Source organism: Falco cherrug, chromosome 1 (assembly GCF_023634085.1).
Source record: "Falco cherrug isolate bFalChe1 chromosome 1, bFalChe1.pri, whole genome shotgun sequence".
Taxonomy (NCBI): Eukaryota; Metazoa; Chordata; class Aves; order Falconiformes; family Falconidae; genus Falco; species Falco cherrug.
Window position 1 is genome coordinate 52,867,780 of NC_073697.1, and position 14,382 is coordinate 52,882,161.

The 14,382-nt window shown below is 39.1% G+C and overlaps 1 protein-coding gene across 2 annotated transcripts in view; it reads right to left on the bottom strand.

Annotated features, from left to right (window-relative positions):
* The window catches only part of SLC2A9 (solute carrier family 2 member 9), a 105,529-nt gene that overhangs the window by 58,183 nt on the left and 32,964 nt on the right, over positions 1 to 14,382 (bottom strand). For both annotated transcript variants that reach the window (XM_027814047.2, XM_055724019.1), the window contains 2 exons: positions 10,220 to 10,352; positions 1,065 to 1,252 (listed from right to left, as the gene is read on the bottom strand). In XM_027814047.2, the coding sequence (XP_027669848.1) occupies positions 1,065 to 1,252; positions 10,220 to 10,352 (321 nt within the window). The remainder of the gene's footprint in view (positions 1 to 1,064; positions 1,253 to 10,219; positions 10,353 to 14,382) is intronic.

Consider the following 14,382-nt stretch of genomic DNA (forward strand, 5'->3'; position numbering starts at 1 on the left):
CTTTCAGCAGTGATAATACTGCCTTTCATATACATAAGCATTGTACACCTTTGAACCATGATGAAAACCCGTTTTGCTTTGAGGTGCTTCATGAGAACATTCGTGCTGTGCAATATAAAGCACCTAAGCCAGATGTCACAAGCTGCAGCAAAGAAAATTCTGACTGGATATAAAGAAAAATCTTTCCACAGTGGTGAAAACACCTGGCACTGGTTGCCCAGGGAGGCTGTGGACTCTTTACCCTTGGACATGTTTAAAACTCAACGGCACAAAGCCCTCAGTAGCCTGAGCCAACCCTGAAGTCAGTCCTCCTCTGAGCAGGAGTTTGGACCAGATGACCTCCAAAGATCTCTTCCAACCTAAATTGCCCTGTGACCCTCTTCTAGCTGATGCAATAGGTTCAGACAGATGGAAATGATGACTTTGATATCCATTAGCCTCAGACATATTAATAGTCAACAGGACTTCCCACTATTAACTGTTCTGCGTCTTTTTTCCTCTTTTGCTCCACTTTCTGAGAAAGGCATATTGAAAACACAGCTTACGCCTCAAATTGTATAAAAGAACAGCAAAAATCAAACATCCAGTGCAACCTCTTAAAATCACTTGCAGGAACTTTTACTGACTTCTACAAGTACAGAACTGAATTAATCCATTTGATTTAAGCAGAAACGTCTTCTTAAAAGACCAAGTTTACCTAACAAACATGAACAAGCAAGGGGCATAGCAGACCAGATCTTAACTGACCAGAAACAAAGAATCGGAGTATCAGAAGCAGAAGCTGCACACTCTTTGCTGCTCTGCGCTACCTTTTCATGTATTCCTTCCAAGTTAACACAACATAGCTTCCCTCCCTTTTTCTTTTTTTTGTTAAAAAAAACCCCAATAAATGATACAGATCTCCGTGGACCTTCCCACATGCTGGCCTAACAAAATCACTACAAGTAAGAAACAGCCAAAAATGAAAGTCATAGAGGTTGCTGAACGGTATAACAGAAATCTTGTATTGAGAAGAAAGAAAGAAGCAACCCAGGAGATGCCATGAACTGAAGAAGGACACTTACAGCATTTAGCCCACAGAGCTGGTAGCAGCCCATGGTGACGACCACCGTAATGATCTGCCATCGCGCGGCACGGGTTCTCAGCAGCTGAAGTATTGACACTAACTTGGTGTTTCTTTGGACTCGAGACTCTGCCAAAACTTCTTCTACTTCCTGAGACACGTCATCTTTCCCAAGGAAAGTCTGAAATGCTACAAAGAGAGGACACGTATTTCAGGCCAGGCACTTGGCACTACGTGTGCACTTACAACAGACTTGTTTCACAGAAATGAAAACGTGTGACACAAACAGGACACATACATGGGCTACATATTAATTATTCTTCTGCCAATAATATCATTCTGCTCTGGGTATGATCTGACTCATCCCTGCAACTGGTCTCAGAAACTGCAACAAGAGTAGAAATTATTTAGCACCCTACCAGATCTCTCCTTATATTATTTCATATGTATTTTAATACAACCTAGGGTCCAGTGCAGTCAAACCCCTGTGTAACCTGAAAAAAAAAAGGGTTTAATTGCAAAACAGTTCTGAACATTATTTGACTTGGCTACTTTTGCAGCCCAACAATACAGCAGACTTAGTTGCTGGAGATAGATTGGATAGAGAAGTAATAAGATGCAAAACCATAGGTAAGTCTGGTAAAGCAAGAAAAGGCAAACATTTGAAAGGAATAGCTATTACTCTTCACATTACCTCATTTTTACTAGCATATAGACAAGAATTCACTTTGTCAGGATGACTAATATTAGAAAGAATTACCCAGCGTGGTTCAAGACTTTCTATTTGTCAACACTGGAGACATGGGAGTGAACTTACCTGGCAAATGTAAGCAAACAAACGACCTTATCTCCCCAGAAAAACAGACCATTTAGTATTATATTATTGCACATTGATGACTTACTGAGATATCTTTCCACTGTGAATAATAAAAGCTTTCCATCTCACACCTCCTCCAAGAAGTAGTACAAAGAGATATCCCCTATTGGAGGTGGTGTATCTCCACCAACCCTGTTTTATGGATTTTGTATATGCTGATGATACTTTTGTCACAATCTTATGAACATACCCCAGGGGCTGGCTTTTTAAGAGATGTTTAAAACGCTCATCATCTTGGAATGACTGCAGAGAAACCATTACATTACATATACCCCTGCAGCAAGGCTCTACAACCCAGTAGGATGCTAACTCTAAAAACAATCCTTTACACAGCAGGTCACTTAAAATTGTTATTTTCATTAAGTGAATAAGTTGATTTAGTTCTCCTAAAAGTCAATTTTTCTCTTATCCACAGCTTTGCTTAGTACTGCTTATAAATAAATGACCTTCACATTTTTCATTCAGTATACGTTCTTTTGGATCATCTTGACAGGATGGTCAAGAAAGCCAGAGACACTGACTAGTCATGGTTAAAACGCCTGGACTCTATTTATGGTTTGAAGTTACAAAATTTTAACTTCACCCAGTAGGTGAAAAGACCAAGTAGTGGCATTTCAATGTTGTGAGGGATAGGTCACACAAATGAACCAGTTTCTCCGACCCCCCAGAGAACCCCTCTCCATCCCTTTGGCAAATGCGCAACGCTCCACACTCTGTTAGCTCCCAGTCTGGCAGCATGAGGAACTCCAGCTCTGGGCCAAGATCTTCAGAGGCAGCTAGCACTTCTATCACATTTTAATGGGCCCTACATGACTCTGCTTAACAAGAAGGATCATATTTTTAAGGGGTGAACACTGACCACCTCTGGGCATTGAGTCAATTAATAACATTCATTTACTCTGATATCCAGTTTCTCACCTGGGAGAGGAGAGGTCAAAATATTTTAAACCCTTGGAAACAGCATGAGATTTATTTTTTCACACAGGCCTTACAATCAGAAATGAGTTAACAAATTCAGACCTCAGAACCCAGAATTAAAGCTGCTGAGTTTTGTTCTTGTGCCACTGCCCATTTATTATTAAAGGACATTCTAAACTCTTGTTAAAATGAATGTGATGTATTTAAAGACACCAGTAAGAAATGTAAACTTAGAATAATGCATGTCTATGGTATGTTAAAGTCAATGCCTCATGCTTAAATTACACTTCCCTCAGTGTTTATTAGAGCACCAATAAAGAAAAATCCAGATAAAGATGAGAACAACCAGACATCTATCACCACACTCTTCTCAGATTTTTAAGCATCTGGTTTATCGGTGTGAATTAGGTCAGTGCACAATTTTCTTTATTTTTCCTGTCCTTGGAATCCTCGGCATTACTGTAGGGCACACAAGTCAAAAATATAGGTGCAGTCAAGTAAAAAGAAAGCAATCTGTCTTTTCTGCACAAGGGAGCTTGCTATATTTCTAGAGGAACAAGGAAGTAAAAAATGCAATTACCAAAATTACCAAGTACAAAGCAAGAAAAATACAGACAACTCTTTCTTTTTCTTTCCTCCCTGGTACTAGGACCAGAGATTTGAATGTCACTAGGAAACTCTGACAGATACTTAAAATTACCAACAAGTCAAGAAATGCTAAGAAAATGCTATGCTATACATGCATAGTTTTGAGTAGACAACACTCGGTCTTCCTGGAAAAACACATTTTCCTGCTGCTCAACAGATCTTCAATTTTCTTCCATTAACATTTTTTCAGTACAGTAAAAATCACAATTTTATACATAATTAATGTGGAAATAAATTCTGCATTAGCAGGGAGATTGGAAAACTCAAAGGTCTTTCAATGTGTGATGTTCAATTCTATTCATTTTACATTTTAAACCCCTGCATTATTGGCACTGAGAAGTACAGCAGTCATTCCTCTCCCCATTGCAGTGACTCATATCCCTCTGTGACTGGCTGCTTCTCTCTCTAAGGAGGTTTTATTTTCACTTCATGCTTAAAACCATCTGAGGAGTTACAGTTGTAGCAACTTTTAGACTTTTCCCAGATTTCTTTTTAATTCCCTTGGATCAGAAGGTCCTAGATGCTCAGCTTTCAAATGTCGGGACACTGCCTTTATAAATAGCTAAAAAAGCGGATGGTTCCAATCAAGGGGAAAAGAGCTAGGAAACCCTTCCATTTACACTACCAGTTTTTATTCATCTCCTCTAAGTGAAGGTAAAACATTTGAAAGCGGTTCAAAGGTCTGAACAAAATCAGTCAGTACTGCCTTGAAAACCAGTTAGGCCTTTAAATTAACTGAAGACACTCAAGAACTCAACTACAAAGGGAACTACTAATTCTTTTTCCACTGTAGTACTTCCAGCACTGTGCAAAGAAAGCAGCTGTTATCGTAAAGACTGAATTAGCATTAGTGAACTTCGAGAAGACATTTTAAAGGATCAAAATGCTATTGTGTGATTTACAGGATAGAGACAGCCCCAGGCAAGAGGAGGCAGAAGAGAGAAATGGTCACAGGTAGTAGTGTAGGCTTATGCCTTTAAAAACTTAAAAATAAGCTGCATGAGTATTATTGTCATCTGTTTCCCAGGGACATGTTCACCTTCACTTCACTGATGATTAAGCATATTAAACCCAGTGTCTTTAACACAAAGCTTTGTCTACGCTCTGCTTAAACAGCATCTTCTTTGACCACTGTGGGAGACACAATACTGCGCTGGACAGACCAAGTCAGGCATCTCCTGTTAATGCTAGCTAGTATTCTGAGTGACAGTAAACATATGGAGTGCATTGCTGTTTGTCTCAATGCTTTTGAATTCAATACGCAGAATTGAATTGAATTCTGTAGAAACTTCATGTCAACACAAAAATATTTGGCAAAATGAAAAAACAGTTATTTTCATAAACCACTAATTTATTACAGTACTGAATAGCCATGAGACTAATTTAGATGTACATTGCCAGAAGACATTTAAATACCTGTTTAAATGTAGCAAAATATTAACTACTAGCATGTAGCAAAGTTTGAGAATAAATCTCAAATTTGCTATTCCAATTCAGTAAATATAACTGCAAGCAAAAGGTTTTAGGCTTTTCCCATGTGTCACTTCCTTCTAAGTAAAGCAACATACGGATCTTCTGTGAGTTATCATCCAGTTTGGGATTACATCTTTATCTGCTCTTATGTCTGGTTTCACAGACCATCAATAAAAAACAGGCCTGTTCAGATTCACTTGAAACTACCCAAGATGTACAGGTAAAACAAAATACCTGCATGCCACCCTAAAATAACACAATTGGTAAACTGAGTTGTATCAAAGGTCCAGTGACCCAAGTATCCTTTGTAACAGACAGGAGATTTAAGAAAAGTTTTGGTTTTAAACAGACACACCACAAACACTCCAGCTTTTGGCAGCCAGCAACCATTTGAGATGGAGCCTCTACCATAAGCCAGCAAATACAGTAGTCATGGCTGTCTCTTCCTTTCCAATAAACACAGCTTATAATGCTTAGAGACATACAAAACCCACAGATAAACAAAACTAAATCATGGATGTCCTTGTCAGCCCTTACAACTTTATCTAAATCACTGGATTTGCAGTAATTTGTTCCTGCTGCAACTTTGGTTTTAATCTCTCTCCTGTCCATGTAGGCCCCATGAGGAACTTTGTGAAAAATTACCTACCTCCTTTTATAAATCAGGAATGGACTCGCTCTTTTATCACATGAAAAGTATCAACTCTAATCCATCTTTCTAAGACTGATTCTTAAATCTACACTTCTTATTATACCTGTTGTAATGCTACTTTTATAACCATGGGAGTTTTAATGTATGACTGAACACACTAGATGAGCAGACTTTGTATGTCACCAACAGATGTTGCTGTGACATTTTGTCTAAGTTATTTGACCCTTAAGACATTAAGAATATTCTGTTCTCTGGCAAACTGGGGTGCCAGCTGAATTCCATTATTGATTTACAACGACCTGCAGCTGCATCAAAAATGCAAGTTTCCTCCTTGTAACAGTATTCTCCAAAAGAAACACATAAACTCTCCAACTGAAAGTGTTTATAACCAATGTTGTTATTCATAAAAATATTCTGTTTAATCACACTACTACTACTACAACAACAACAACTGTTTTTATTTATACTGCATCACTGCTACAGTCACAGACCAGGGGTCTACCTGGCATGGAACTAATAGACAACTCATGTCAAATTCCTGTCTTACTGTCCTACAGCTTGGATGGTAAACTGCCTGATTACAGCAGCAGGGTTTTTTTCTTCCTGTTTCTACCCCTGTTACTCTCCATTCCTAGTGCTCTCTAGCAAGTGAGTAACAATCTCCTTCCAAAGACCATTTCCTCAACCATTTAAATAGCCATTTCTCCTCTGCTGTCTGGTGAGCATTATTAAAGAAGGATCACATCGGTTAAATACTAGGCATTTTTCTCCCTTCTGTTCTTACCTCAAGAGGACCATGTTAGTTACAGGACCTGGGCGGGGAGCTGGAATGGCTCCACCTTCTCCCCATTACTAGACTTTCAGCTTCCTGAGCAAAACAGGTTTACAGATTGTGTTGGTCCAGTCTACTGTTCTCCCCTCACAACATATAAATTAGTTCTCCCACATTCAGCAGTGAGACAGGAATATGGGAGACAGCTCAGCTCCTGTTGATCCCAGTGAGTTGGATACAGACCTCCAGGAAGATAAGCAGATCCTTGCTGTTAGCATTGCATTTGAAAGCAGACAACTACAAGTCAGCCACGGTGTCTGTACAGCTGATGAGGCAGACACTGGCTCAGCCACCCACAGAATGCACTGTTCGCACTGCTAGAAGGGGAAAAGAAGGGAACCGGGTCGACCCCTGTTAATGGAACTCAGGAGACATCATTCATCTGAGGCCTCACTACTCCTCTGCTCACAGAGTAGCTTCATGGTGGTGTGGTTTATGCTTGCACATGATGTCTGCCTGCTCTAACCTCACTCCTTCTCTTTTTTCATCACTTACACAACACATTTTGGTCCTGCTCCCTCGTTCAGTCTCTTATTTTCCAGTTAAAAGACATGCTCTTTTACAGCTCTGCCAAGAAAGAGAACGAGGCTGCTCATATTTTGGTAGTTATAGTCTGGTTATCTCCTGAGGACAGAAGAAAAGGAAGGAAGAAAGCAGGAGCAGAACTTTGTGGGAACTCAATGACTTATATTATCCCACTGGATTTTTATTGCTCTAAAATGATTAGGAAGATTAATGTTGTCATCTCCATTTTAGAAGCTTTGACATACATGTACATTTTAGACTATTTCATAAAGACTAATGTAGTCATCTGCCTTAAATACAGCAGACCTTTTACAAATAACAGTTTTATATTTCTCCAACAAGATATAATCCACAGTGAAATGTGTATTTGCATGAATAGCCTTGATCCGTTGGGGGAAAGAAAAAGGATTTAGTCAGAAGAAAGGCTTGCACATTTCTGAAATTAATATGCAGCTTTAACTTAAGAGGCAAATAATTTAAAAGCATTACTGTAGTCATTAAAAGGGAAAATACTGCATTGTCATTATATGGCTTACAAGCAGTAGGTTTTTTTAATAACCCACAAACTCCTCTGATCCCTCTGATACTTAGGCTTTTCCTCCCTCATTTCTGCAGATAATGCTAACATCCAGATGATTTTTCTTGATTGCTGATTCAAAGTTATTCACTGCCCTATTTTGTGAATTCCCCTCCCTACCTGCTTTCATTATTCCACTACCTTACTCCAGATAGCTGAAACTTGGCTCATACCTAATCTGGATTTCTCCACATTCCCTGGGGTGGGGAGGAGGGCTCCAAACCCCCACTACTGGTCTAACATCACAGGAGTCCTCTGCCCAATAGTTCCATGAATCAAACTCCTTCCCCAGCTACTCACATGCTGAACAGAGATCCAAAGATCCACTTGCTTGCAAATCTACATTAGGAGAGGGGAGATTACAAAGGATGTGCAATGGCAAGAAAATTGCTTGTGTTCCTAGCATGCTTCATAATAAGATACTTTATAACACAGAAGTATATGATGATATGATCTATGCTGCCTTACAGGTAGATTTTATGAACTCCAAAACAATGTCTAAGAATCATCCTTACCTGTTTTGCACCTGATATCCTACAGGCAACCTTGCCTGTGCAACAAGGTGGACAGTTCTGGAAGGATGGCTGCTTGACAGGCAAGGAACAGGAGAGAAATTCAGGGGGACGTATACATTTGACTTCCTATGGTCCTTTGCAAACCTCTGTCTAGAATCACCAGACCCTAGCTGTTCTGAAAGCTCTGTAAACTATACTCAAAATGAGTATCACTCTGTACTAAAATGTATCTCGGTATTAATTTCTTTTAGAATTAATCAGGTCCAAAAGCTTCTACTGATAAGTAGTTACATTGAAAGGTTTTTTATACCAGTCTCCTCTTTTTTTTCTGAGTATCTAAATTTATAGTCTTTAAGGTGGCTCATGAAAGCCACCTTCTCGTAACCAGCAAGCCAATTGCTAAAACTCATTTCCCTTCAACCACCAAATAAGTGTGGGTAACTTTGCTCTCCTGATGTCTTCTACTCCAAGATCCACCTCCAATGCCCCTAGAGTAGCTTTCAAATCATTTTCAGAACATGTATGCTGAAAACATCCCGGATTGCAGCTGGCCCATTACCAGTAACAGTAAATGGTGTGAATTTCAAGGCAGGTGGTGCTATTTTACTGCCAATTTTTTACAGTTTTTAAACTCTACCTATGAGGTCCAGCATCACTGTGAGTGCTGAGGTTTCCAGGTGCTGTGGCAGGATTTCCAACAGATCCCTGTAACAAGTGTGACATTATGCAATACCATCGCAGATCTGGACTCTTTGCCAGCCATAGTTTTGGAAATGCATCTAGAATTTATCAGGTAGAAATGAGCCAGTTTAAACTTGGCACCCAAAGGTGTTTCTTCCCAGCCCAGCTGCGGTGCTGCAGAAGTTACTACTCAAGAGCCAGCCTCAAGCTGCTCACTACTGCATCCCTGCTGGGTGCCCTGATCACGGGTGGTAGGCAAGCCCTATCCTTCACGGTCCCTGGAAAAGCTGTTCTCTGCCTCACTAAATCTCTGCTGACTCTGTAAAGCTAAAGAACTCTCCCCAAAGCCTTGTTGCTTTTGCACATTTTTTTTTTAAACACTGAACTGTATCTAAACATCTCAGGCTCCAACATTTACAGAATTATTCATTCATCACCAAACTGAGACAACACAGGAGCCTCTTCATTAGAGTGCCATTTCTGCTTCAGAGCGCTCATCAAAACAAAAAAGGATGGTTTTTCATTTCATAGCAGAAGAAACAGAATAGAGTGAGTTGTACTAATTTCATGCTAAAAGATTACTACATTTAATTTTCAGGTGCTGATTCACACCTTGCAAGTAATTTTGCAAGCAACTTGTTGGTGACTAAAAATGTTAAGAGTTATATTCTAATGAAGTTTTTGGGAATCATTTTTAAAGTCCAGTTATATTCTGCAAACATTTTGGTATTATAATCAGACTCCTTCTTTGTACACTATTTTTAATGTGTCCTTATAATCAGCAAAAACAGATTTTCAACATTCTTTCAGCCAAAATGTGATGATATCTTGGAACTCAAACTGATCATAGTAATTTTACTGGGGCAGAGTATACAGTAGCTGTGATGACATAAGCAAACTCTTTTATAGATAGAACCTAAAGTAAGAACAAAACACTCTGGTCTGTGACTTTGAAACTAAAGCAAGCCATATGGAAGCATCGGAAGGCTTCAGTTAAATAGGTGTATAAGGTTTTTATTAGACCTAGAAAGGTTATTGATTTACAGAAGCACAGGGTCAAACACACTGACTACTGAAAATAAACCGGCAACAGAATTGGTAGTTTTGTTAGCCAAACTGTAAAAACTGTAGAGAAGGGAGAGTCATGAAGACTGAATCACCATTCACTCCCAAATGAACCCTGCACATAATGGCTGACACACAACAGCAAGATGATTTGGTTGGGTTTGCATCACATAATGCTATAGGTTAATTTGTTGGAGAATTTATTTTAGAAAAAAATTCAAAGCAACAGTCATATTTACACACACACAGACAAACAAAAAAGGTGAGGGAAAAATAATTCCCAAGAGAATTTCTCCTATTGGAACAGTTCTGCTTTTACTGTGATTGCAGAATTTACTTAGCCTGCACCCCTACCATAAACAGCCTTTGTCGCAAGAAAGTAACACCTCATACCTTTTTCTGCCTTGCTTGTGTTATGTTTTTCAAGTAGGAGGTAACGAGGACTCTCAGGAAGAAAAGGCAGAATCATGACTTGTATCAATGAAGGAACAATGATTGCTCCAAATAAGTAAGGCCATCGAGATTCCTGTAAACACATGCAAACAGAAGTCAGTAATACCCTCCCACAGTGACACTAGGAAGAAAAATAGCTTTAGTGTTAACTTTTCATCATTCAACATATTGTGTCAATGAGCAGAGTAATGTCATTTGCTTGAGCTTAGTAAGCAGTCTGAAGACTTCCCCTTCAGATCACCTTACTCAAGGGCCAAGGAAGACAGAATTCAAGCTATCAACTGGCTGAAGAGACACACACAAGACAGCTGGAAAACAGCAATACATAAAATGTTCTTCTGCTCCTTCAGCATTAACAACTATACATGTAAAAATATGGTATGTACTCAAATACTATTCTACAAGTCATCCCCACTCACAGCAGATTTCAGATACAACTTGACTTTGATAATTTTCTTTGAAAGCAACTGAAACAAAGTTGTTAACATCCTCAAATGCATTCATTATTTAAAACCAGCTACAGAGAGCGACCTGAGCAAAGCTCTTTCAGGAAAAGGCTGGGAAAGGTAGTAGAGAGCTCATCTGGCTCTGGGCTTACTCTCCAGACAGGATACTTTAAAGTAGCTGAAGGAGAAAGGTGCCAGCAGTATTATTTTCTCCTGCAAAATGGCCCTCAACCTGTTCTTAAGATACCTTCTGTTCCAACTGAATGCCAAGATGAAATGTTATACTCCTTTTCTCCAAGTTCAGCATTCATCTATTAAATTCAATGTTTTCTAATCTCAGACTTGGTTCTTAATTGAAAAGCCTGCTGAGACTTCAGTTGGCCTACTGTTCAGGAATCATGTCTAGCACATTTTCAAAAGCTTGGCTAGATCAAAGGCAGATTGCACTGCATCCTTGCTGACTGAGCTCCAAGAGGCACTGGGGGTTTGGATCCTGTCCCTTCATCAGAATGAATCTATTTATTCAGAACCCGTATCTCCCTAAACAGAGCTGGATAAATTTTATTTCAATATTATTTTTTCACAGTCAAATCAAAGGTCAAAAGCCTCCAAACTGTTTTCTGTTGATAGTTTTTATGTTATATACTCCTACTTCAGCAATGTCTAAAATACCATGTACCACATGGTACAGGGCATAATCCAAGCCCCAAACCTGAACCTGGGCCTGAGATAACTGAACAAGTCCCAGGCAGAATATGTGGGCTATCTCCTAATCAAACTTTTCACTTGCCCTTTAAGTGATAGAGATCTTTTCTTTTTAAATAACTCCTGGATGGGAAAACAACTTGAGAAAGGGATTTTTTCGAACAATCTAAAGCTTGAGATTATTAGTCTTCCTAAGAGCCTCCATTACCATGAAGACTTCAAGATCCTGTTTCTTCATTCCCAATTATTTTTTTTTAATGCAGTTGAGTGGAGAACTTTACCTAATACAGGAGAATCAAGAGCGGTTAACAGTCTGTTTATAAACAGATGAGCCTAAATCTTACTTCAAGAACCAGAAAACTGAACTAAGATTAAGACTTTAAGAACAGTTAATAATGACATAATCAAAGTAAGCATCTGTTTGTGAAGAATAACCTAAGAAAACAGGCAGTATAACTCATCAGTTTCAGTCTGTGTCTGCCTGGAGTAATTTCCTATAATATAAACATATTGAGCGTAGTGAGGCACTGGAGCAGGTTGCCCAGAGCAGCTGTGGATGCCCCATCCCTGGCAGTGTTCAAGGCCAGGCTGGATGGGGCTTTGAGCAACCTGGTCTAGTGGAAGGTGTCTCTGCCCGTGGCAGGGGGGTTGGAAATAGGTGATCTTTACGGTCCCTTCCAATCCAAACAATTCTATGGTTCTATGAAACACACTTGCTATGTACCATATAAAAAAATATATACAGCATGATAATTTCTTACAATACTTCTAGATTAAAAACTTACTTTTCATCAGCACATCATATTTTCTTTATATATGATATATAGTTTCTTTCCATAATGTCAAGGACACTTCTTACGGAAAAAAAAGTATCCTCTGTATATTGTTATTATGAACACTGCCTACTTATGGAGACTTACTTGGAATATGCTTATATGCCATTTAAAGTCTCCCATAGTGTATGTTTTTTCAGTTGGTCCATTTCTCTCAAATAACTCTTCTGAAAGTGTTTTTTTGGAAAAAGCTATGAACAAGACTGCACCTCCGAACTTACCCTTCACAATAAATAAGAAATCCTGACAGTCTAATAAAAAGCCCTCTACTTCCACAAGACACTGAGCTTCCTTCATTTCCTATGAAAGATTTCTGATTTACTTTTTATTATGCTGACTTTTAAAACCCTAAGGTAAACAGTCATAAATATGTTCCCACTTGCCATTGCTGGTATGAGTGATCAGTAAGCCACTGAAGTCAATGGAAACTTCTCCATTCATATCAAAAGTTTTCAGGTGACACCTGTTTAACACTACAGAACATGTGTTCTACTTGCCTTTTTCTTAATTTACATTATCCACGTTCAAATTCTTCATCACTCTACAGAAAAGGGCTAAAATGAGTTTAAAAGATCCATAAAAAATTGCTGAAAATCAAGCTGAACTAGACCCTATAAAAAGAAGTAAAAGAAGCAGGGGGGAGGAGGGTTCCCTAATGTCTTTAAGAAGGAACAGACCAGGATATAAGCTGGGACAATGCTCAGAAACAATAATAAGGTAAAGGCAAAAGACAGTGTAGGTGTGATTTAGAAGACACGTTAACACTTCATCTCAGCTGTCATCAGTAAGGAGAAGCACACAGGCACTGCTGAGAGAATTGAAAACAATCACATCCCATTTTATCTCAGGAAAAACTTAAAAAAACATTAAATATTTTAATTACAGGGGACTTGATTCATCACTTGCTTGGAATCAGTACAAATAACATGTCAAGACAGTAAAATTTTAATTTTGAACTGTCACATTATGGATATTTGCTTAGGCTGGAGCATAAAAAACACAGTTTTGATGTATTTACAAAAGGCAGTTAAATAGTAGAGCAATTTTGACAACCACAGACTCATTCAAAGGTTGATATAATAAAGAGCAAAACTGCAGAAATACAAGGGGGGAGGTGGGGTGGATGAAGCATGACATGGATTTATCAGCTGCAAATGAGATGAGATTAAGCTATACCAAAATACAGTAAAGCGAATGTTACCATGTCAGAGAACCATCAGCTACAATGCAGAAAATGGAACTTACTGTAACAATTAAAAGATGGAAAAGAAACTTATATGGGGAAATGTTTACAGGCACTGCTGACAGCTGAACTACTGGTTCATATATTACCTATTTAAGCATCAGTTACATGTAATATTTTCACTAATTAGGAAGAATTTAATAGAATTTGAATACACAACACAGAAAAGGCTAATATACACATTGATATAAAAAATTTAAAAGGGAGAACTGAGTCATTGATGGGGTCATACAACAGAGATGGGAAGAAATGCTGTACTGCCCTGTATGTGGGCACTCAGTTTTTGAAAGATCTAGTGAGGGCAATTAAGTATCTCAGTATAACATGTATGACGGGATCAAAAAGATTGAGTACAGACATACACAACTGCCAAAAGCTCTGCTCTTTCTCTCTCTCTCTAAATAATTTTATTTATTTATTTCAAAAGCATAATTTGGACATGCATCCCATGCAAGTATCAACCACTACAGCACAGTCAGGCTTCTTGTTTGTTACCCTAAGTTTGGTCTTCTGTGCTGTGGAGACCCTCACGTCTAGCTGAGCATCCTTGATCCCAACTGCCCCAGGGCACACTTCCCACATCCCTGCCTCCTGTCCATTCTAGAGCCACAGGGAAACTACTGCACCCCAAACACAAGCCCCAGACACCTCCTCCTAGGCAGCACCCTGCACACAGGGTAGCACATGGTACTGCCCCATGAACTCCAGCCCCACCTCGCACCCCAGCGTAACAGCCACGCTGCCTCACAGAGCTACCAAGGGCTTGTTTAGCTTTACTGCTTGAAATGTGCAGCAGAACTTATACACATAAATACTCTCTCTTTTTCTTGTTCAGTGCACAGGACGACCTGTGATGTCTCAGTGAGCAGGTCTATT